Here is a 26,047-nt window from a genome sequence, read left to right on the forward strand (position 1 = left end):
GTAATTATAGATATTTTTTTCCTTCAGAAAATGTCTGTAGTCAGAACAATCTGAGGTTTAAGGCTCAGACTCCCTAGTGTGACGCCCTGGAGCCGTTATCGTTTAGATAGAAGTGTACAGGTTTGATGTTTTATAGAAATCACTGTTCATGATATTGTGTGTAACACCTTTTTTTGAAATTCTGTATTTTGTGAGAATCATGACTAAATGATTGAAACAGACCGTATTGTAGCAGTCATATTTGGTTTTTATTTATTAGAATTCTAATGCTTTAATTTCTCGTTTACATAAGTGTACTGTCATAACTCCAGGAAACAATTTACACAATGCATTGTACAGCATGGATTACGTACAGAGAACATTCAGCTCTATTGGAGGGATAGGCCGAAAAAGGGGAATTGATTTACTAAAGCATCATGTGGAGGTTCTTCCTAATATCCTAAGTTAAGTCTCTTAAATGTGATATAGTCTCTATTTGATCTAATAGTTAATGTACAATCCCTTTTCATATCAACATATTTATGAAACACAAAATTATCAAATATTGCCATGTTTTAGGCTTACGGTTGAAGAGCTAAAAGTTTTTGAAAAAATAGGTTGCGCTGAGTTGAGTGCATAGAGTGGTCTGATGTAAATTACCAGTGACATTTATATACTTTCAGTGTTTTTGGATACTTCACCTATTAAAACGATCCATATCATTCACCTGGATGTACTGTATTTTAGCTGGATAATGATGTACTGTTTTGTAATATTCATCAACATTTTCTTATAACAAAAAAAAAAGGCAAATCACATACAATTAACACGGAACACACAAGCGAAATGGATACACAAACATAATACATGAAATCAAGCTTGTTGAACATTGCTCAAAGACACCTGACAGAGTCCACAGGCACTTTCTGGTGAAGGACACTCTTTGAGTGTTCAAATTCTGTTTTAAGTGCTACGAAAGTAAACTGTCTCTATAAAATACTGCTCTCAAAGAATACATCTATTTGAAATTAAACAAAAAAAGTTTTATAAAAAAAAAAAATTACTGAAGTAGAAATGAGGAAAGGGTGGATAAGGTTGGATTTTTTTGAATATATGGCAAATGAGAGTTCTGTTTTACACTTTCTGGCTGACAAATGGAGATTTAAAACCATTTAAGTGAATATTTTACTTGTGGAGGGGTTTTATTTATGGCAACTTTGGCACATTCCAGGGAACTGAATCAAGAATCAATCCACTTGTTTACTTCAATTGTTTTAAATGCTTACTGATTGACTGATTGATGCATAGACGGCCTGTAGATGCCAATCACAAATCGTCTGGTTCATATGTGAAACACATGGTAAATCCCTCATATGTAAATCTCCCTCATATGTAAATTCTCAGTGGACTTTAGAACAACAAATCACTTTAACAGTCTATGAAAATATAGCCATATTTTCAATATACAATACATCACACCATCATCCCCCCTGAGAAGCATCAATCGCTCAGATCTCCTTTGTAATGTCAACACAACTCCTGCTATTTGATGTCTGCAAACCTCTCTGCTCTATGTAAAGAAGCAAAGAATGGGATCAACACAACCCATTCTGTTCTCAGCGCATTCCCACAGATGGACCGAGAGATCTTATCTTGATCTCATCAGATTCTCTCAGGTAGGCTAATATCAGAACAAACATCGGTGAGCGTTAAAGCCCCGATGTGCATTAAACACTAGTATGCGAGCAACTCCAGAAGCCAATGATATGCTTCGCTGCCTGATTTAATGGAAAGCGCAGCGCCAGGGGAGACGCACGCTACTAAAGCCGTATAAAAGCTGATGGAGCAGACAACCTGCCTGCCAAAAAAGCAGCAGGCAGAGATGCTCCACCGACTCATATATCAAACTTTTAGGTAATGCATGACTTCAAGAATTAGAGAATTAGAGTGTAACAGTTCAAACCAGTCTGTGACTAGCATTGAGTACAGGAATAATGGCCTAAACTGATAGCTGGCAGACCACCAAAATAATGAGCTAGTCATACTAGTTTAAGGTGGTCAAGTTGGCTTTTTTTTTTTAACAATAGTCGCAGGTCAACCAGCTTAGATCAGCTGAAATGGTCCAAAATACTGACACCTGCTTAAGATGGATTTTTCAGGGATTCGTTGTGTTAAAAAAGGGATTTCCTGAAGATTTATCGTTGATGTAATATAAGTGGAACTGAGAGCAGAAAAGTTGGAATGGAGAGGCAGAGCTCCAGGGAAGGGAAGCTGAGCTTAACAGAGCCCCAGGAGAGTGAACTCACTGTGGGGAAGAGAAACGGAAAGCTTCTGGGGTAATTACGAACTGCCTGACAGGAATGTCTCACTAATGCCTCTCATGTTTATTCCAGAGCCTGACGGTGAGCGCATTAGAAATGCAACGAAAGACAGTCCATTAGATACTGTGTGTGTGTGTGTGTGTGTGTGTGCACGCGCGCTTTGGAATATCTGTATTAGGTCCCTAACATCTGTTTACGAGTGCAATATCCCAGTGGATGGAAACAGGAAGTCTATTTTTAGTACTTCTGTTTTTTTGTTGAGTGTTAACTTGTTTGTTTAGACCATTCCTTTTTACTTTAAAGGTGATATAATAATGTTAAAGTACTTTCTTATTTCCCCTTAGTCATGACTGCTGGGATGGTTGTGTAATTCAAACCACATTATGGCATCTGAATCTGCATCAGCATTCATGGAATGAATCATGTCCAAGACAGAGTGGGAAAGAAAGATAGGAAAACCTAGATAGCATGACTCATCAAGAGCTACAGTAAAGTGTCAATGACTGTGGAGCCTGAGCAAGAAAAAGATAAAGAAAAGAAACTTATGAAAGAGATTTTATGAACTTATAGACAAAGGAATCCTAGTATTGGTCACACGTCAGATTATTCTCTCTTGATGGTATATGAATTGTCAAGGAGCAACCTTTTAAAATAAAACGTTAATATTGGCTTGTTTATTTAAGGCTTGTGAGACTTAAGTCAGTGTAGTTGCTGACTGTTCATTCATATGACGATATGTAATTAAAGATACACATTCGGCGTATTCAACTTAAAACAACTTTAAAAATATTTTAGCAAAATATGGTTTTTGTTTAGTATTTTCGTTTAGTAAATAGTTAAGACAAAATATTGAGGGGGTGCATGAGGTTTCCTCAAAAGTACTTAAAGAATCATTAATGGAAACATTTAAGAACCTGGGCTGTTGAATCTGAATCAGAACTACATTTCCAGACATTCCTACTAAACCTGAAAAAAATGGCATGGCTGAAATAACGATAGGACATAAACATGGTAGATCTTTCTAAGAGTGCATGATGGCTTGAAAATAGTTCTGCAGCTCTTTTAGTTCTGGTTTCCATTTGCATTGTGACTCAGATTTCCGAGGAGGAAAGGCGAGAACATCTAGGCAATGAAACCTAAACTGCAAGGACTAGAGGAAGGCAGGGAATATGACACGCTATGTGTGTGTTTTATAGAGAAAAGGCTGTCACAGAGAGTGTGAAAGAGAGAAAAGCGAAGGCGAGCTAAGTATAGATCTGAGTCATTACATTAGTAAAGGTCAACAAATGTCAGTTGTGAGTGGTTGCCCTTACACGCTGACCTGTGATCAGCTGCTCTAAAACAAGACTGGTATGCGCTAACTGCATACAACACCCCCCAAAGTTTTAACACACACCTGTAAATGGCTGAAGGAAAATGGGTACAACTCTGATTAAATAAAGGGCCTTGATGTTATAGACAAAATCTATTAATACTTCAAAGATAAGGCAAAAACAAAATCCTTATTAGATCAGGCAGAAGGCTCCAGGAAGAGAAACCATGGTGCGGCTGCTAAATTGCGCGATATCCGTTAAGCCTGTGATGGCCATCTCTTTACGTTCTCTTGTGAAGCCAAACACATCCAGAGTTTGTGTCACAAAGTCACATTATAAACCCAGTATATGTTGAACATTCATCAAAGTTTGTGGTGGGTTTCATTATACATCATGGTGAACTTAAGGGTAATAGGCTTGTCTTTTTAAGAAGTAGCTACTTTTGGGCCGGTGAGTCTGATCGTTGATGTGGATCCACTGATGCGGTGCTACTGAACCAGCTCATTAATGTACAGTATCTTCTGTGCTGGATTCAAAAGGATCAAAGGACTTGTCACTTAAGTATTGGTGTCCCTTGCTGGATGGCTGTCATGGCTTCACTCCTCCATTCTCCTCTTTCTGCTTCCTTGTATCCATCTCCAATCTCTCATCCCCTCTTTATTGTTATATTGACAACGTGACTTCCTCTTCTTCGCTGGTTAGGCCTGAGGTTGGGAGGAGTCAGGCTGAGCCTCCTCCATCCACTCTCACCACTAGAGGAATAAAGAGAAAGAAAATGTTAGTAGTTCGTGGTGCCTGTACCGAACTGTAATGTTTAATTGAACCAAACATGCCAAGTGTGAACTAGGCATGTCACGTTTTTTTTTCGATACAATCGTCGACGCTGTTAATTAGTCGACGTCAATATTTTTCGTCGACTGGGTAAGTTGGGTACGATATGAAATTGTATTAGTACCGGTACCTTAAAAATGACAGCACTCTAATAAGAGCAGGATTTCTTAATGTGTGTCGATGTGTGACAGCAGGAGTGAGGACGTGTGTGTGAGCTCTGCTTCCTCCGTTCACTAAACAATGGAAGCAGAACAGTCAAATATATACGTGGGACGTGCTCGCGCGCGCTGCCGGACTCTGACCTGAAGCGCGCAGCCGCCTTTCGCTCAGACAGATCGCAGCGGCAGTTTCGCGAATTATTGGGTTTGAATGGTAAAAAATATGTAAAAATGCACGTCCTGGCGAGTATTCGGGTAAACGCAGTCGGATATGTCTTTAGTGAATGTATACAGAGTTGAATGAGAAATCGGGTGTTACAATGAATTTGGTCCGTGCAGCTCTTAAAGGGCCGGACCTAATATTCTGTGTGAAGCAGGGCAGGAACGTGCCGGCCAAGTGAGTTTTTAGGGGGTTTTAACCCTAAAACAATAATAAAACAATGAATAGTGGGTTCTGTCATATTATTCAATTACTTTTACTGTTTTTTGCCATGGTATCGATTCAGTATCGGTATTGAGGCATTTTAGTCTGGTATCGCATCAAAGTCATAATTTTGGTATCGTGACAACACTATTCTAAATAAAAAAGTATTTGCTGATATTCTCTTTTTTTGTTATGTTGGTTTACAAATTTGTACCTTTTTTACATTTTTACTCTTTTAGTTTTACATTTTGTCAAGGGCTTGTTTACATTTATACTTTTTTATAGTAGCCTACATTACTGAAGGGCAACGTTGCAAGTTAAATTAAATGTCTTTAAGTAAAATTGTTGAAAATGATTGTGATAAATTAGTGGATAGATTAATCGATGAATCGATAAATCAGTCGATAGATTTGTCGATATAAAAATTGTCGTTAGTGGCAGCCCTAGTGTGAACACACCCTTAGGGGTTGCACAGACTAGTCTTTGCTTCAACACTTTAGTGTTGACTTTAATGCTCTGCCATGTCGCTTTAAGCTAGACGTAAACTAGTTGCTGATCATGTCATTTTGGCACTAACAACATGGCCGCCTAGCAGAAGACCTTCAGACTGTTGTGACTTAGTGTGCTAAATCTTTTCTAACCGATCAAGTTAAAATTTTGTATAAATTACAATCAAAACTCCAAAAAAACACTAGAAAATCTTTAAAAACCATTGAAACGCTCGATTTCCATCAGTGAAAATTATAAATAAATGCATACTCTGAGAGCACTCCACAAGTTATGTTTGTTTATTTACCATCTGGATACTCAATTGATCGGGTAAATGCTTCTTTTGAACAGCTTATCGTTCAGGTGAGTTAATCGCCGTTCTAAACTAATGTGCTGCTACATTGTAACACACACACAGACAGTAGTGCGCACACAGAATCATTCAGTAGTGCAGAAACTTACTGTCAACGCTTCCCAGAAAATTGATCAATAAAATAGCTTAAAAACTGAAAAGTTCTAGCATATATTGCTTTCTGTTTTTAAACTAAAACCCACAGCTTCACTATTAGTAGAGAGAAGCTACACAGACAGGTAGAATTCATTCACATTGGCAATCTCTCTCTCACTAATGCATTCGAATATTACTGGGATACTTTATGTATCTGATTTCGAACGAGCAGAAGTCTGTAAGAAATATAATGACCCATAGACAAAATAACTGAAAAATAAGTTATGTCGGCGCAATAGCTTGTGGGCAGCATTTGCTGCTGCTGTGTGTGTGTGTGTGTGTGTGTGTGTGTGTGTGTGTGTGTGTGTGTGTGTGTGTGTGTGTGTGTGTGTGTGTGTGTGTGTGTGTGTGTGTGTGTGTGTGTGTGTGTGTGTGTGTGTGTGTGTGTGTGTGTGTGTGTGTGTGTGTGTGTGTGTGTGTGTGTGTGTGTGTGTGTGTGTGTGTGTGTGTGTATTCTGTTTTAGAAAAAACTCTCTTATGCTCACCAAGACTGCATTTATTTGCTAAAAATACAGTAAAAACAGAAATATTGTGAAATATTGTGAATAGATATTATTCATGTGACACAAAGCTGTACTTTTCAGCGTTATTACTCCAGTCTTCAGTGTCACATGATCCTTCATAATTCATTCTAATAGATTTGCTGCTCAAGATTTTTTTTTAAACATGTTGAAAAAAGTTGCTGCTTAATATTTTTGTGGAAAACGTTATTCGCTTTTTCCAGGATTCTTTGATGAATAGAAAGTTCAAAAGAACAGCTTTTATTTTAAAAAAATTATATAATAATTGTAACAGTGTAACAATTTGCTGCCTACTATAGCTGTACTGTAGCTAACTACTGTAGTAGAACTTCTTTGAATAATTAGTAACTTGTAGCTAGGCAATGTACAGTGTCAGAGTGAACGTTGCTTTATATTAGAGGCTGTCAATTAGTTCTACCTCTATTTGATTTAGTTATGGATAGATATTTAGTTATGCTTACGGTAGAAACTCTTGCAAGAAGTCTTATAGAAAATAAAACATTATTGGTGTGCACTAAATTGTTCCTTTAAAGAGAAACATTATGCATTGCCTCACATCATTTGGGCCAAAATGAAATGCTTAAGGAAAAGTTTTTTCTCACTAAATAACATGCAGGTTCCATTTTTAGCCGGTTTGAGTCGAGTGGCGAGCGGTCCCCCTGGAGCTCTGAGCATCCCGTTCCCCATATGCCTGCCCTAACCATTTAACTGCAATCACTACTACATTCAGCCTGAGACACAAATGCCTCATTTTCCCACTAACCCTTCAATCTGTTGTCAATTGTGCGGTGCCATGGAAACAGTTCCGGAATGCTGCAAGTAGGCTTTTAGTTCTGAGGTCCCGTTTTGTGTCTGGACCAATTCAGAGCTGAGCCATTTGTGCAATACAAAAAACAAAAAAAAACACTTTTATCCTGTCTTGTCCATGACATCATAGCAGTCTACAGAGATAAATGTAGCCACACCCACCCGTTGGAGGACACAAAAATGTACTGTGCAATTAGACTTCAAATTTTAGGTCACAATTTTCCACATTTGTTTGTAGAGGTGAGAAGTGCCAGGACCAGTCAATAGAAAATCTGGGACTCCATCCAAATTAAGTAAACTGTGTATTCTTACACTATTGATATAAGAAGTGCAGAAAAAACTAGCTAGTAGTTGGCAAGCTCTCAATGAAGCAACATTTATTAAATACAACTTAACCCAAAAACTGTAGTTTAACAAACTGGAGATTGTTTATCGTATTCTGTGCATGCTTTCTATAAAAACCTGGAAATACTAAAGTCTTTTGTCCCTTGAGGGGCGTCCTACATTTTAAGTGTCCTCCATGGGGGATGCAGTATTTTAAAAATCACATTCTCTCGGCCTACCGAGGGTAGTTCTGACCAAACGTTATGCTCAAGAGCAACTCTAAGAGCTCTGAGAGAGTGTGAGAAAATGTGCGTAGGCAAATTGTAAACATAATATTTCAATGTATCTTCTTCTCTCACAGTTAAATATGTTTGAACAATAATATGCACACTATATTTAAAGGCACATATATAACAGACAATGGACTGTCTGTGATTTATAATCTTTTTTTTTTTGTAAAGAAAAATATTTAATTGTACCAAATGCAAGTAGGAAAAGGGATAATTCACTCAAAAAGGCGAATTCTATCAGAATTTATTGTGTACTGTGTGACTTTCTTGTGTTTTTTTTGTTCTTCATACAATGAATGTCATTGGGGTCCAATGTTGCTGTAAACCCCATTGACTTTCATTGTATCGGCAAACACATTCTTCAAAATATCTTGAAAGTAAGTCACAGGTTTGGAATGAAATGAGGTTTTTTAAATGGATGAGAATGAATTTGAAAACTATATGGATAGAAAGGAAGCAAACAGAGTGGTCACAGAAAGATAGCCGAGCGCCTGAAATTTGCTATAGTTCATGCCATATTGCCAGCCTTCGACCAGATGCATGGCCCGACAGGAATTGTCCTGACCCTCCTGATCAGCCACCCCCGCAGATGGCGTGACTGCTCTCCATGTTGAGCAGTGTGGATCCGTCAGATCAAAAATGCCAGAAGCGAAGAAGACTGAAATCCTTAAAAAATTTAAATACCCTTTCACCTTCATCCCCCTCCTCTGATAGCCACTCATCCATCCGTTCATTCCCAAGAGTCTAGTGAAAGCTTTGGGATTGAGAGATGCTAGAGAGAGACGGAGAGGGATGGAGAAAGAAATACTGGTTTTCCAGCACTAACTGCTGACTGTTTGTTGGTAACTCCTCCTGAACTACCGACACAGCACATTTACACCAGCTAATAAAGCTATTTGTCACTCCTAATTGACAGAAACATACAATGGAGACCAGTAACTCTAACTAAGAGTAAAATGAAGAGATATGTACAGTCAGGAACTGCTGATTCTGCAGCATATTCACTTCTTGTCTCTTGGGTGCTTTAACAAGTAGGGAAAAAAAACCATACACACATTTCTGAACATGCAGTGTGGGTTGTCTGAACATTTTAATGATTCCACAGAAGCAGCAGCAAACATTTGTAGCCGATGCTTATTAGCAGCTTGTTGGTAGATTAAAAAAAAGCAGCCACGGACGCACCAGTAGGTCCAAAGTCAGCCTGCGATTTGTCATGCAACAGCTGCTAATGAGCGAGTTCTACTATCAGACTGACCGGCCAGTGCACATTTCTTTAGCCTTAAACAGATCTAAAGTGTATTGCACACAAAACTGACAAGCACTATCTGCAGTTTCAAACTGACTGGCTGGCTTTTATTGAAAGTCCAACAGTTTAGATAAATAGCTGCACAAATTGTAATAGGTGGTTTTATTTGTTTGATCAGACAGACCCTTTTCTTGGCCAGAATAGTGGGCTCTGACTATGTAAGATGAAATTGACAATGATATTTCATTAGCTAAAAAAGCAGTGCTTTTTGTAAACCTTTTAAAAGGCTTTTTAATGTGGTCATTTTCAATCCCATAGTTCATTTTATTGAAAAAGTGCTCTGATACATCAATTAAAAAGACTTCTAAATATTATTTAAAGCAATTAAATAAAACATTTTCATGTTTATTACTTTATTAGGAGACAGATTCTGTAATAGAAGACCCAAGCGCAAAGCATTGATCGGCATGTGTGGGCACTAAGGACTGAAGCTTTAGACAGAGAGAAAGAGAGACCCTTGGCACTAATGCGTTTACAACTGGCGCCTGTGTGTTTACAGTAGCCATGTGTGAGAAATAAATAAAGGAGGGAAGCCACTGCCAGAAAGACCTGATGGAACAATCACACCTGTTCTGTCAGGGGCGTTTCCTCCAAGGAGGCAAGGGAGGCAGTGTCTGGATGATAAAATAATCTATATTACAAAAGTAAAACAACAAATGTAACGATAAAAAATGTAAAAGTTAGTCGTTTTCATAAAGTAACACTGTCCAACAGAGACACCAGCAGGTGAAGTTACAGCGGGAGTCTGTGTCTCTCTTGTCTCCTCTGATCCCATCGACACCCCAAAGAGTACGGAGAGTTTGATGGGGGGTAATTGAGAATGAATGAGGGAAAGTCACAGGAGAGGAGGCAATGTCTCCATCGCGATATGATTGAATATGACTGGTTCACGTGATAAATCCCACCTCTTGTTTTCGTGCGCGTTCTCAAATGGGCCCGAATGAAGACAATCAATTGCGTTAATGGAAAGACTTATTAAAAAGTAAGTAAACAACTCAGCCACTTAGATATCACCACTTTATGTCATGTCAAAATCAAACTTTAAATGGCCTGAAAACATGATGGCTGTTGGGGTTTTAGTGAGCAATCAGCTTAGGGAAATTAACGGTACATATTTGTGTCTGTGACCAGTGTGTAGCGGACTTTGCCTCCTCATTTTAAAACACCACTGCACACCACTGGTGTGGTTCAGGTATTTCCTACGTTGTGGGAGCAAAATGGCAGAAATGTTTGACCTTGTGGGGACATTTTTTGGTCTCCATGAGGAAAACAGCTTATAAATCATACAAAATGAAAATGTAACAAAGCAGAAAGTTTTCTGTGATGGTAGGATTAGGGGATAGAATATACATTTGGTACTGTGTGTGTGTGTGTGTGTGTGTGTGTGTGTGTGTGTGTGTGTGTGTGTGTGTGTGTGTGTGTGTGTGTGTGTGTGTGTGTGTGTGTGTGTGTGTGTGTGTGTGTGTGTGTGTGTGTGTGTGTGTGTGTGTGTGTGTGTGTGTGTGTGTGTGTGTGTGTGTGTGTGTGTGTGTGTGTGTGTGTGTGTGTGTGTGTGTGTGTGTGTTTGGACTGACAGCATCTGCCACTGATCCTGTGGGACTCAAGGCAGACAGAGAATGGAAGGAGAGCAAGCAAATGTTGATGAGAAGATAAATTGCATAGAAATGGACATAAGATAAAATGAGACATGGTTTGTTTGATGAGTCGCACAAAACCAACGTTATTATAGTAAACTAGAACCATAACAACATGTTTTTGGTCAATCCTGGGCCTCTATGATAATGTTGTGTCGAGGGTCTGCTTCACATTCCTAACACTCTTGTTTTTGTTTTCCTGTTTCTTTGCAAAGGTTGCATCTCAAACCCTCCCCAAACCCATCACTATTCACGACCCAGCTCCCATAATGCACTGCTGCACCCTCTCAAGAACGTGATAAGTCTCATCTCCAAAAACCCAAGACTGTCTGTTGTTCTCCCTCGTCTAATTCGGGGCTGAATTCAATGGTCTGACCATCTCTTTCATAAAATCTTTCTTTCAGGATGTACTGAACTGATGTGCTGTACGTATGACAGCGAGGTTAACATAATGCTGTTGGCTCACAGAACCGTTTACAATAAATGCAAATGAAAATGCTGCTATTTATTTATTCATTAAGAAGGTGCTTTTATCCGGAGTGATTCACTGAAGCCAGTACTCACTCTCTCACATACACACAAACACAGTTGTGCGGAACATTACATATTTGACATTTTAATATCTAATTAACTGTTCTATGTAATAACCTCTCCTTGTAAACAGACTATGCTTGTGCCCTTATTGTGATCTTTAATTTCTCTGTTTCTCTTAGTCACAATAACAATAATAAAACTGGCAAAGAAAAACAATAATTAGCTTTTCCTTTTTTAATGTGTGTGTTTAAAAGATTTGGTCTGATTAGCAACTTATTTTTTAGACTATAAAGGAAGTTCTCTCTGCATTTTAAGCCCTTGCATTGCCCTATTCAGTTGTACATTTCAAAGGTGTAACTTCTGAACCAAATGGTATTGAAATTGTCGTTGTTGTTTTTCTTTTTAAGCAATCCAAACAGAGCGTTTGTGAAATTTATTTTGAAACCATTATCTGTAGTTTCGTTTGGATCCACTTGCGGTGCAAAAGTTACACTGCACCTTTAAATGCGTTCTCTGTGCTGAATCAATTGCATAAAGTGATAAGCATATATTTAATGCTCTTCCGCCCATGACTGTTTGTCCCAGTGAAGATGTTTGACATCCCCCCCTGCACTTTGCAGCAGGTTGAATCAACTTGGCAACTGTCTCGTCCCCATGGCGTCAGTCCCGTCCTGTGCGAGAGTACAACCGGACTGTACCGTCTCATGGTCTTTTAAATATTATTGAACAGCACACACGCGATTTAGAGATTTCTCTGGAATGTATTAAAGCACTTCTTCACTGCCTGTGTATGTGTGCAGTTCTCGACTTGTGTGTTCCTTTTAAGATCTAAATGATAAACGTGTCAGTCAGCTATGTCATCCACACCCAGCCTTACATGGAAATGAGGGTAAAAGGAAGATATGAGAGAGAACGGGGAGATGGGGCAGAGATACTAAAGATAAACACAAGAGGAGTGACAAGTATGGGAGTATATTTGTCAAATATACAGTACAGGGACGTTGGCGTAAGTTTTGAGGCAATGGCAGAAGGGGGAAGTGTTTGAAACTAACTTGTCATAATTTAGACTGTGCTATTACAGCTGCAGAAATGACAATAATCCTCTCTGTGTCTGTAGCCCATGATCTTACCGATCTGTGTCTGCGTCTGCGCTTGCTGCTCCTGCAGACTCTGGCTGTCCACTGAGATGCCGCTGTCACTGTGCAGCTTCTCTCCCTCTGGAGACGGCGTCTGATTGGCTGTGGCTGCGCGATTATTGGCTGCCTGTTTATTCTGCTTGCAGCTGTTCCACCTGGGAGAAACAGATGCGGCGTACACATGAATGTGATGAGTGAGAGGAAAACATTGGCAGCTTTCAATTTCAACAGAGTGGTGGATTTGTTTTTGTTTTTCTAAATATGTTTGTACGCCCTACTATTTTCTATGTTTTTTTATATAACTTTATTTATGTTTATTTATTATAGTTTTAGAACAATATTACAACTTGCAGAACAAGAGACAAAATTAACCTATAATAATAACTATTTTCTACATTTTTTTAAATATATATATTTTTTGTTTATTTGAATAATTACATAAAACGTAATATAATTGTATATTATACACATCATAACAATTTTTTATAAAAGTTCTTAGGTTAGTGGGTAATCATCATAACACAATCGTTGAGTTTTGGGTCAGGATTGAGTTTTTTTTATAAAAATGTACAGTTTTTACAAAAATATTAAGCATTGAAAATAAGAATAACTTTTCCTTGAAACCATAATATTAGAGTGATTTCTGAAGGATCACGTGACACTGAAAACTGGAGTAATGATGAATAGAAAGCAGTTATTTTAAAATTGTAATAATATTTCACAATATTAATATTTTACTATATTTTAGATCAAATAAATGCAGAGCATAAGAGACTTTTACACATCTTACAGGCTCAAACTTTTGAACGATAGTGTAGCTTTATCTAAAAGCAATACAAATGTATAGTATATCCCAATTGAGACAAGGCCTGAATGTTTCACCACCTCACTATCATCAATCATTTTCCATCTGTTCTTATGACTTTCTATGTTTTAGGGATTATATTTTTTTTCTCTTTTGCTCACCTCTTGAAGATGATGTAAGCCAGGAGGCCGACCACGACCGCTGCCAGGATGGAGCAGTAGATGGGAATCAGGTTCTCGTTGAGTCTTTTACTAATGTAGTGAGGAGGTCTGGGTTTGGGTGTGGTGTCGTCGTCTTCGGGGATGGGGCTCCACAAACGGTTTGGATCGGTGACAAATGAATTAGAATCACTAGTGTCAGTGGGATAGGTAGGACTCAACGGATCTAGGATAGAGAAAAAGACATTCACACATACATTATAGGTACAATCTGAGAATGACTGAGAACCTACATAGACTGATGGTGAAAACTACTGCAGTCTGCTGCTGTATCTAAACAGAATTCACACTCTGTTATTATTTATATAATTTGGGATAATGCAATGCAATAATGCAAATGGGATGTTGAACTGAACCTGGTAAGACCGTTAGTGGAAGCTGTGAAATTGACCAATCACTGTCTGGATAGTGTTATATGATATATAGCCTTTTTCACCCTCTAAAGGCACTATTTGTCTTTTTATCTGTCTTCCTCTCTTTATTGATTTGATGCATAATTTATAGAAAGGCAACCCCCCATAAACTCTTTCCAGCTCCCAATAGAGCACGACAGTAGCTGCCCACTTTTTCACAAGTCTTTGTGCCGGAAGTATTTTTCCCATTCATTTTCTCCATGGTCATTTGAAAAAAGAAAAAAAAAAAGAACCAGTTTTGAGTTTAATCACATTACAAACTTTTGGTTTAATAATCTATTTAATAAGGCTTTGCAAATAATGGTGCAATATAAAGCTTTTGACTTTAAGTCATAAATGTAGCATGTGTTTGAAGTTGTAATACAAAACAAATATAATTTCTGTATGGAGAAAAGGAAATGAATAGCATTATGGAACCCAACTGTTGCACTTCACACACACACACACACTTTCACATGTTATGCTGTTGAACTCTTCACTCTTTCTTAAGAAAAGATTCCAAAATCGAGTGGAGATTGTTATGGTTCATATCTTTCATGGCCGTAAAATTGGCGGTGACAGAGTTCGATCTGGCTCAACAGGAGGTCTTAACTTTACCATGACTCTCTAGAATATTCTCATTCTCATCTGAACTATTCCAGAGCAGCCATATGCGTGACTGATTGAGCAATGCTGAAACTGAGAACCTTTTATGCAAGAACTTTGCTTTGATTTATAAGAAGGTGCAGCCTTATTGTATGTTAAAAACAAAGACTCTTGATTTACACAGATGACATTTTTAGGCTTTGAAAAGATCTCACCTAAAAGCCAGCTTGAACACTTTGAAGAGGTATGACCAGTTGGTTTGTTGAAGATCCCTAAAGATGACCCTCTTACACTCTAAAAAGTAATTCAGGGGACCTGTTACCAAAACTTAAATAAATACAATTATTTTGTTGACACAATTATGTTGATCATTACATTACAACTTAATATTGTCTGTAATTTAAACTCAAATTTCTGCATTAATTGGCTTTTTTTTAATTAGGTTGTAGTAACTTTGGTCTTAATTAGGTCTGTGGTTTTCTAGTTCCCAGTATGCTTTGCATAGGATTGGAAAAGGCAAATAAATGTTGAAATTAAGTGTTAATTTATTTGTTTTTAGTGAAGGGAAAGACCTGTTAGTGTTTAATGCTGTTATGTTTGACATTTAAAAGAGCTTCTGTATTGTTGAGGTTTTTGTGCTGAAGAGTATGAAGGTAAACACTGCATTGACTCTATAAGCAATGACTGCGCTAATGCCAGTGACAAGTAATATCTTACTTGTTCATTAAATATATGTGTTAAATAAGTCATGTTAGCATGCGCTATGAAAGCTGTTTGAACTGGAAAAAAAATAAAATAATTGATTCCAGGGCTACAACTTTTTTTGAGTACTTTGTAAAAACTAAAAAAAATTGTATTTATACAAATTTCCTGAAAAATGTTCTGAAACTGTATTTTTTTTTTTTTTTTGAGCCAACACATAATTTTTTAGAGAGTGTAGACCAGATAGAAACCAGCTACTCTGTTCCCAAACTCCCAAACAAGCTAATAGCTTATTTCTTTTGCTTCTGTTTTTAGTCTATGAAGTGTCTATAAATATGAGTCATGTTTGAGAAGTCAAACCACAATGAAAGAGACTTTGAAAAACAACATTGTTTTCTAGATTGGTTTGCAGACACACACTCACACACACAGGCATCTTATCTTCAGCACACCTTTTAAACTTCTGGGCATCTGAAGACTTGTGCAGGCAGCCCTCTTTCTTTTCTTTATCAGTCTCTTTCACTTGCTGTCTCTCCCTCAGTAGCTGTCAGTCTTCTCAAGACCGTCTCCTCCCTCTTTCACGAAGGAAACATTCATTCATTTTTTTCTGACTGAGTATGCACTAAAAGTTAAATGACTTCTGAAAGCTCTCTTTTTCATTCTCTGGCTCTCTGATTGAAAAAAAAGGGTATGTGAAATTGCGATATGTGGATGTGTTTTCAGCCTGACTGAGCTTGAAACCTAAGTGAAAACGAGTCGTCGCTTTTATTGGACTGAGGCAGTTAAACTCAGCCAAGTCAAAGGTTAACAATTCCAAATAATTCTCTTTTTATTTTAATGATTTTCCTTCTTCACTGGGCGTTTTCGGAACAAGGTGCCAAGTGTGAAGTGCTTGTTAACCCTCAGCTGGGCGCCTTCTTTAATGAGGAGTCTTTATTCTCATCCTCTCACAATGCTGTTTCTTTAAAGGAATTTTAATGCTTATCTGGCATCCCTTTTCAAGTTTGTTATAATGGTTCTCTTTATCTAACAGAAAACACTCTCGAAAGACTGTCACACACACAGCAACCCTTATTCTCTGTGTGTATGTGTGTGTGTGTGTGTGTGTGTGAGAGAGAGAGAGAGAGAGAGAGAGTGTGTGTGTGTGTGTGTGTGTGTGTGTGTGTGTGTGTGTGTGTGTGTGTGTGTGTGTGTGTGTGTGTGTGTGTGTGTGTGTGTGTGTGTGTGTGTGTGTGTGTGTGTGTGTGTGTGTGTGTGTGTGTGTGTGTGTGTGATAGACAGGAGGGGGAGCGATAAGAGCCTGATGAGAGTGTGTGCGTGTGCGTGTGTGTGTGTGTGTGTGTGTGTGTGTGTGTGTGTGTGTGTGTGTGTGTGTGTGTGTGTGTGTGTGTGTGTGTGTGTGTGTGTGTGTGAACAAATGGATGGCTAGATGAACAGAAGCTTGGCTGTTAAGTGCTCTGATTAGCTGCAGTAATTACACTAGCAGGAGGCATTAACACACACATACACACAGGGACTTATTAATCTGTCTTAAGGATTTGTTATTTAAAATGTATATAAAAATAGAGAAGTTCTTGAATTTGAGGCTATTTGTTTATATACATGCATGTATGTTATTGTTACATGCATGTATACTTTATTTTGGGTTTTTTTTTCCTCAGTTATTTCAGTTTTTATTTTCAGTTGAAACTGTTTTCATCTAGTTTTTGTATAAGTTAACATTCTGGAGGGAAAAGAGACGTATATAATATTCCAAAAATGTTTTCAGTAATTGAAATAATGCTGAAATAAAATACATTATAAATGTTAGATTAAAAACTTAAGTGAAGTGCCTTGAAACACAGCATTTTTCAATTTGTCGATGTAATTTCCACGGAAAAAAAGGAAGACGGGGTGTAACATATCCAACAGCTCCTCCGCTTTTTTTAAATGGCCAATATTGTTTTGTTTATATCACAGCTCGGCCAGACCCGTTGAGCTAGGTAAAGCCTCAGTTTCCTTCTAATCTCTAACCATTTCTCCTCCTAATCTCTGCATTAAAATATAGCTTTCTTTGAATTCAGAATTCAAAGGATCCGATAAGTTTTCTGGTATGCGCCGACTCGCACATATGATCCGCTCTGTGCTATCATGTCTCTGGACCAGAGCAGTCATTCACCCTAATGGAAAGCATATTTACACTGTCTTAATTGTTCCCTATCCCCTATATAGTGCACTATGTGCCATTCACCATGTAGAAAATAATAAATCTGTGAACAAGTGACCGATTTTAGCGCAGTGTCTATTTATAATGTAGGGGGCGGGGCGCTTTCAATTCTAGAGAGCATTTGATTGGATAGAAATGCAGTGTGATGTCATCAAATTCACTGATCCATATTGGCGGAAGTGAGAGACTGTGCGTTTTAAATGGTTATATCTTCTAAATACGAAATAAATTAAATAAGTCGAACAGTTTAAAAGTTTAAAAATAGATATACTGTAGCATGTAGCTATATGGAAATACTGACAACTAAAAATGACAACTAAAACGAATAAAAAATATAAAAATGAAAGCTAATTCAACATTAATAGTATAATCATATTACTTAAATAATACTAAAATGACACTGGTGCATCATAATGCATCATAACAAAGATAAACCAGAAATAATGCATGTCACTGCAGCTCTATCTGAGCAAGCGAGTGATGATGTGACAAAACTAGAACACTTTGAGTGAGAAATGAAACCTGGAGAAGAGTTGAAACAGAGCAGTTACAGAACGCTTTGGAAGGGAGGGGGAAATTGCTGTCGCTCCAATCCACATACATACTCTGACATGTATCTGTATGTGTGTGTGTATCAGTGAGTGTGTGTGTGTAATGCAGTAGCTGCGATAGAGGTCACAGATTGAAACCCGAGTGTAAGAAAGTCCAACGGCCTTATCGATCCAACAAAGGAAAGAGCTCAGCACATCTTTCTCTCTCTCTCTCTCTCTCTCTCTCTCTCTCTCTCTCTCTCTCTCTCTCTCTCTCTCTCTCTCTCTCTCTCTCTCTTTCTCTCTCTCTCTCTTTCTCTCTCTCTCTCTGTCACATACACACACAGTCAGTCACATGCCACTTAAGTCTGTATGAGCTGCAGGAAGTGAATCACCATACATCATGGACCACCAGCGTAGAGAGAGACTGGTCATTCAGACATGTGTGCCTTGGTGATTCTCATGAAAGAGCTTGTTTTTAATACGCCACCCTCATCAAAGGGCACATAAATGACTGACCCATCAGAGAAATAGACATGAAAGGGTCAGAGATACACAGACAGAAAGCAAGATGGATAGAAAGAGGCGGTAAAGGTCATGTAAAAGGTCGTTTTAAGGACGATAATGTGGCACTCGCAGAGGGTGGTCATCTGTACAGGCTACACAAGGACCTCTATGACTGTGTGTGTGTGTCATATGGCAGAACAAGGTTGCTCTGTGGTGTAACCGTACACACAAAGGATGATCACTTATCGTCAGGAAATGTTGGAGGAGATATTATGTAACTGTCGCTTCCAGAGATACAAGCTAATAATAAAGTAGTTGAATTACATTCTTTTTTTTTTTTTTTTTAAAGTAGCATAGTTTTCTACACTACATGCATGTTAATAAGAAAAAATAGTTTGCGACCTTAGTTATGTATTTTTAAATACACTACCATTCAAAGGTTTGGGGTCTGAAAATTTGAAGTTATGCTTACCAAGGCTGCATTTATTTGTTTAAAACTACAGTAAAACAGCTAATATTGTGACTATTATTATTATAATTTACAATAAGGTTCTCTATTTTAAAAAGTAATTCATTATTCATTCCTGTAAGTGCAAAGTTCCCCAACACTGCTAACGGAAGTACAAGCAGTCAAATTTGAGCTTTTGTTCCCCTTTTTTTCCCTCTATTTGTTTCTCTTCTCTCCTCACAGGAAAGAGGCTGATGAGAGGCACATGAGAGAAGGAACTGATGCCAGTGAAGCTGAACATATGTGTGTGAGTGTAACAGACAGCACTTGCAGATGCTTTATGATTTACAGGTTCCATCTGCAGAGATGTCTCTCATCTCCTTATGCTGCACTACAGCACACACACAAAGCAGAGTACTTCCAAGTCACACATCTGAAACACCATTTTAGCAAACATTCACCTGGTAAATCAGCTAAAAGTGTGTCATTTTTCGATATTAATTCTTCGATGTTAGTCACAAATTAGTATGTTAAACTCCTCGGCTGTTGTTCTTTCCAAACATTGCTGTTTATTGAGGTTGAGTCAGTGTTGCTGTACTAAACTGCTCAAAGTTTGAGTTTGGGTACGGGACTATCTGTTCTCCTGTGGGGAGAACGTGCAGGAAACCTGTTTGGAAACAATCACTTTTGTTGTGTGCACAATTCATTTGGTGCCACTACTGGTGCAAGTTCACACTTGACCTTTTTTGCTATTGTATAGGGTGCATCATTAGCGTTTTAAACTATAAATTCCATGTGACCACATGCATCAGCTACCTCCAAATGTGGTTTGAGTGATCCAATCACAAAGCAGTTTGGACCCCCGTTTACACCTGTCTTTAGCATTGTCCGTTTGTGATCAGATTACCTGAGACAGATGTTAATACCGAGTGCAACACACACCAAAGAGCTACGGCTGACACCAAACCCGAACGGACACATCCAGCCTAATCCTCCACAGCAGCAGAAGGCATAAAGACCCTCACACACACACACAGCCCCAGGCTTCAGACATCAGACAGTCCCACCGACCAAGCGCTAGCACACTAATGCAATGACACGCCACATTACATGCCCTCTCCAGCCATGGAAACTGAGCTTTCTCTGTGTGTTTGGTTAAAGAGGTAGAAAAAGGGCCATCCCTTCACTTGCTGGCCACAGCCACAGTGTTTCATAAGGCCAATTCACACTGCACAGACAAATGCCAACAAACAAGTTGGCCATTGGATTCAGAATTTTATGACACATATCTTTCATGTTCACACTGCCCAGACACCGACAAACAAACCTTGACCAACTCCAACAGACGCTGACTGGGGTAATACACTGATCCAACGAAACCCCAAAAAACGTGTTAGTTTGGTGTTTGTCTGTGTGGTGTGAAATGGCCTTTAGGGAACCATGGGTCGAGTTGGACTGTTAACTAAGTTCTAACAGAAACAAACATTCACCTCAACGTTTGTTTAGTTTGTTTGTGGAATATGAAGGACTTTGGGGAGGAAACGCTGTAAACTAAATAGGTATAAAAATTAATTTACGCATCAGTTTGAATTGTTAAAGTCGGCATGAAACGGAAGTTGAGATCGTCTTTTTCTCCTTGTTGTGACGTATATCCGAGTGAAACGGCTTCTGAAATTAGAAAAAATGTAGGGTTTGATTTCGTCCTTCGGGAATTGATTGGATTTTTGGAAGCTGAGCTAACAAAATGGAGGCAGATTTGAATGCCAGTTTGCACTCAGTTGTGGAGAAAAACTCGATCTATCTCTTAAATAAATTTGTTTTCTCTCTAAATCTTTTCTACATGTTACTGAGCATATTTCCTCACTTTTCACTGGTTTATGCTACAGATTTCACTTATTTTAAGCCTTTTATGGCTTTATTTCTGTCAAACGTTTTTCTCAGCTCTCCCTTATAAGGGGGGGCACGCCGTAAGCGCGTTCACACGCTGCATTCCTAAGTGCGAGCCGTCACGACTAACTGATCGTCCGACTAAATTAAGTCATTTTTACATTAAAAAAAGCTTTTATTTCTCATATATTTCTCTCTTTTTAACTCAAGTCCTTTGTGTACACAGAGAACCATGCACCTGACCACCATATTGCTTCGATCAGTGGTTTCTGAGAGGCGGTGCAGAAACGAGACTGGGGGCGATAGCCCCGCCCTCGCCCCATAGCACATGACCGGGAGAGAAGAGAAGTCGTTTCGATGGGGGAGGGAAAGTTAACATATTTGATTAAAGATTATAAGGGTAAATTATTTTTTTTAAATAAACGAAGAGCACAGATAAATCAGTTATAGTAAACACAACAATATATAAAAATACGAATGTTAAAATTTTATTTCATGCCTACTTATAGCAATAGCAATAGCAATACTAATAGCAATAGTTGACTGTATGTTTGTGTGTGTGTGTGTGTGTGTGTGTGTGTGTGTGTGTGTGTGTGTGTGTGTGTGTGTGTGTGTGTGTGTGTGTGTGTGTGTGTGTGTGTGTGTGTGTGTGTGTGTGTGTGTGTGTGTGTGTGTGTGTGTGTGTGTGTGTGTGTGTGTGTGTGTGTGTGTGTGTGTGTGTGTGTGTGTGTGTGTGTGTGTGTGTGTGTGTGTGTGTGTGTGTGTGTGTGTGTGTGTGTGTGTGTGTGTGTGTGTGTGTGTGTGTGTTATATGTTATGTTTTTAGGTTGTATGTTTTATGATGTAATTGTGTGTCATTTTCTATGCCTTGGGGATATTAAAGTACACTTTGATATTTTATTTATTTGTTTATTTATTTATTTATTTAATTTGTTATATTATTCATACTGCAAAGGCAAAGTCACAGAATTGCAGTGTGTTTGAACGCAATCATTATTGTTGGAGTTATTTTTGGAACACTGTCTTTTTATAAAAGCAATAAGCCACATAAGGTTTACAGTGATGTCTTCCGCTCTTAAAGAGGTTTTAAGAACATCTATTACCTGTTGTGAAAATCACTGTGATGCATGTTTGCTTTTATCCATCTTGCAAACCCCAAACTGTGTATGTGTGTGTTTGCATGTGTCACTGGGTTTGACCTTATGGACTGTTGTGACCTCTATAACTACAGGGCTTTGCACAGAATATCCGCACTTTGACCTTTTCAACTGCAGGGCCACAAGCAGACACACGCGGAAATGACCCAGATTGATCCTTAAACACATGGAGGCAAGCAAACATTATGACTGAGACTGAGAGAAGGAGTGTGAGAAAGATCAGGCACAATCACATCTTATACAGCCAAACAAGACAGTTGAGGTTCTCGTGCAGTTGCCCTTAGTGACTGACCACAGGCTACAAGTACGCACTTGTTTTCTCTTTGTGTGCAACTCATATATTCAGGAAAAAAGTCACTAAATAAACTGAAAAATGAAGCAGAATTTTTTTTTCTTATGTTTGTAACACAAACCATCATAAACTATATTTCTTTTTTGTTTTTAGATTATGTAATTATTTTAATTAATAATTTCATTACTTTATTTTAATTTTGATTGTGGGTACACATAACATTCTTGAGTGTATTATTCTCTCACCATGACACCATGCATCTTCATAGGGTGTGCAATTCCTGATGAGAATCTCTATCCCCTCCTCGCAGATGGTGCAAGGCATGCAGGGGTCCAGCGAGTTCTCCCGATCAGAGTAGGTGTCATCCAGACACTCCTCGCAGACCGTGTCGTGGGAGTGCCCGCAGCGAAACAGCGCACCCTGACCTAGGGGACACACGGTGCAGGGCTCGCACAGGCCTCTCAGGTCGTTCATGAAGTAGCCGTAGTTGCACACGCACAATGCGTCATTCGAGTCGGTGCAGGGAGTGTGCATACGCATGAGACCTGTGCACTCTTTACACGTCTGACATCGCTCTGTGTGACTGAACCTTTCCGAGAATGTCTCACCTGGAGAGAGAAAAAGAGAAATAATCAGAATGACAAGATAATTACAGTGTAATCAGCCTTTCTGCTGTTAATAATGACCCCTCGGGTTAAATCATTACGTCCTTAGCACTTTAATTATAATTAATCAGTGATCATCATAATAATAAGGAGGCGAGGCCTGTAAAAAACAGACAAAGAGAAAAAAATTGGTAATCAAGGAAAGCAACAATGTGCTACATGTATTCAGTTCTTATTCAGTTCTGTTTATTTCAATATGGCAATGATTTCTGCAGTCAAAACATAAGTCTACCTGGCATTACATAATGCATCTGAATTTAGTTTAAACTGCTCTCGACATAAAACAGACACTCAACATTTTTCAGATTTCCGAATAGCTGTGCAGTCCAACAGTGAGAACAAGGTTTGTCCGGTTGTATCGTGACTACACAAATATTGGCTGCAAAGAGCATCCTTCTCCATTAAAGGCCATTCAAAGTGGTTATTTACTGAATTATTTTTTTTGCAAACAGTATATATATGATATTATATTTAATTGTGTTATAGATGATTTGCCGGTGACAGTGGCAGCTCATGATATAGTCACTAGTGAAGGGTTTAGGACTGTAAGCGTTCTCGTGGACAGTCAGTGTTGTTGTTTTTCTTTAGCCAAGTGATTAGTCACATGGCATTCGTGGATCAGGAGAATGGCTCAAAAGCTGTGATTTCCAAGTTGTTCTACACCATCTGAGCATTGAGATGTAATGCACTGCTAATGCAACTTTATTTGGTACATCTTGCTAGTACTAGGTTGGGCCCCCTTTTGAAAGTGAAAGTGACATTTTGGTAACCCATACTCGGAATTTGTCTTCTGCATTTAACCCATTCAACCCCTTTATCTAAACCTCTCTCGTGTTTGTAGTTCTAATCAAATCCTCGCCCAACGCGCAGTGGGTTGTGGGCAATATTAGTGGTTAACATGTTAACACGATCTGCACTTCAGATTACGACCGGAAAAAGTAGACCATCCCGGTATCTTTAGATACAATTCAACATACTACAATTTGGTACACACTAATTCTAATTTCGAACACTATTAAGTGTGTGGAAAGTATGCAAATTGGGACACAGCACATCTTCTTTACTTTTTTCTTTGTCTTTTCCATCATTCCAAGAACTTCAACTTAGTTTTTTTAAAGTTTCTTAACTTCCTTGACACTGTTAGTAGTGCCTTAATTCAGCCCTGAAATAATGCTTTACCTTGTTGTGTTTACCTTTATTAAACTCTATAAGAGCTTTTCTCAAAAATGTTTCCCTTATGTGAGAGTTTGAGATGCCATATGAAAATAAAACATGGAGATGGAAAATTATTGCGAAAGCTGTAAATTATTCAAAGGGTGTGTGGTGAGGCTTCGAGTGAAATCGGGTTTACTGTAGGACAAAGACTGTGTGAGAGGCATTTTAGATGACATGACGTTTGAAGGGTTTGTATTTGTATTCTATTTTTACAAGGAAAAAAAAGCTTTTACTTAATGTTCTTTATAAAACAAGTTGTTTTATGCCTGGTCAAGGCCATGGCAGCTCTTGCTTGTGTATATGGGGGTCTTCGGCTGTGTCTCTCCCCACAACAAAGACAACTTTCTCTCTGTTTAACAGTCCTTGTTTAAAAGATACATACTTATATGTTTCTGCTAGACAATATAATCAAATTAAATTGAGACTTTTGTCTCTGAGCTTAGATTTGCTAATATAGTGTGTAATCAAAAGTAAGAGATTTCTGCATGAACATTTCTCATTCAATTTTTCCAAAGCCCAATGATCTTCTCCTAAGAAATTTTAGGAGAAAACATCAGAGACAAAGTTGATAATTAAATTAAACAACTGACAAGCCTTTCTGAGCAGAAACATTTTCCTCTGGGCTATTTTGTGGAAATAGAAGGTCAAGTATTAATTTCCCATGTTACACACAGCAATAAAATTTGAAACCTGTTCAGACTAATTTATGTTAGATAATCTGTCATTACCATAAAAGGATTTGACAGATAAATCTGAACCATTACATTGGACTATCAGCTCATCTTTTATATTACAGCCAAGATCTTATGACAAAAAGCAAAGGAATTTGAACAGGATGTGAACAGGATGAAAAGGCAAAAACATAATTTTTCTTAAGTACAGCAAGAATGAAACTCTTTTTGTCTACATAAACATTTAATCGGGGAGTCTACGTGTTTGAACCGTTAACACCAAATAAACCGTCCGTATTTGTCTTTGGATGAAGATAATATTTCATAAAGAAAATCTCAGAAGTGCTCTTTAAAACAGCAAGAAGAAGATACACATCCGCACTTTCACAATAAATGTCATCACCAGCACACTAATCTGACAGTTCTCCAAATGGCTGTTTTTTCTATACACTAGTCCAACATGCAACATGGGTAAAATATTATCAAGGTGAGGTATTCACCTGATTTTTAAATTGTGTGTCTCTCTCATATGTGTGTGTTCCTGTTGCTTTATTCTCATGGTGCTAACCAAACACACAAACAAACAGAGAAACACACTGATAGATCTCTGCTGGAAATGCTCTTGTATTCTTGGAAAACAGGATAGCTTTTCATCAAACACCACAAACATGAAAAAAAAACAGTCACACAGCTGTTTTCCACACTGATCCAGAGGAATATTTTATTGCTCGGATGTTGCTCTTTCATTTAGGAGTTTCATAGTTTCATATTTTTATTTATAATCTCCCCCTGCAGTTGACTGTTAAACTCAGTGAACTGGATCAGTAAGAAAATTGTTCTTTTGAATCAATTATTTTCAGAAAAATCACACTGATGTTATTCTCAACATAGCCTACACACCAAAAAATTGTATTCAACTTTTAAAAAATTAAGTGTTTGTGCTGTCTTAAAATGTTAAGTTTAGTCAACTTAAAATGTGAAGCTGTACTAAGTGACAACTTAAAATTTCGAGGTAGCACGAACACTTGACGTAGGAGTTTTGTGTTGGAAAGTCAATTTGAATGCTCCAATTGTAAAATGTTTATCAGACAAATGGAGAAATTGAATAAGAAATTAATGAATGACGTTAGGAGTTTTATGTTGGAGTCAATTTGAATGCTCCAATTGTGAAA

The 26,047-nt window shown here is 38.1% G+C and overlaps 1 protein-coding gene across 1 annotated transcript in view; it reads right to left on the reverse strand.

Moving 5' to 3' along the window:
• Positions 1–230: 230 nt before the first annotated feature.
• Positions 231–26,047, reverse strand: part of ngfra (nerve growth factor receptor a (TNFR superfamily, member 16)) — a 39,905-nt gene continuing 14,088 nt past the window's right edge. Inside the window, exons 3-6 of the mRNA XM_079820986.1 lie at positions 22,570–22,932; positions 13,542–13,764; positions 12,570–12,730; positions 231–4,365 (exon numbers count right to left, since the gene is read on the reverse strand). Of these exons, the coding sequence (XP_079677112.1) occupies positions 4,334–4,365; positions 12,570–12,730; positions 13,542–13,764; positions 22,570–22,932 (779 nt within the window). The 3' untranslated portion in view covers positions 231–4,333. The remainder of the gene's footprint in view (positions 4,366–12,569; positions 12,731–13,541; positions 13,765–22,569; positions 22,933–26,047) is intronic.

Source organism: Gobio gobio, assembly GCF_949357685.1.
Source record: "Gobio gobio genome assembly, chromosome: 1".
Lineage (NCBI taxonomy): Eukaryota > Metazoa > Chordata > Actinopteri > Cypriniformes > Gobionidae > Gobio > Gobio gobio.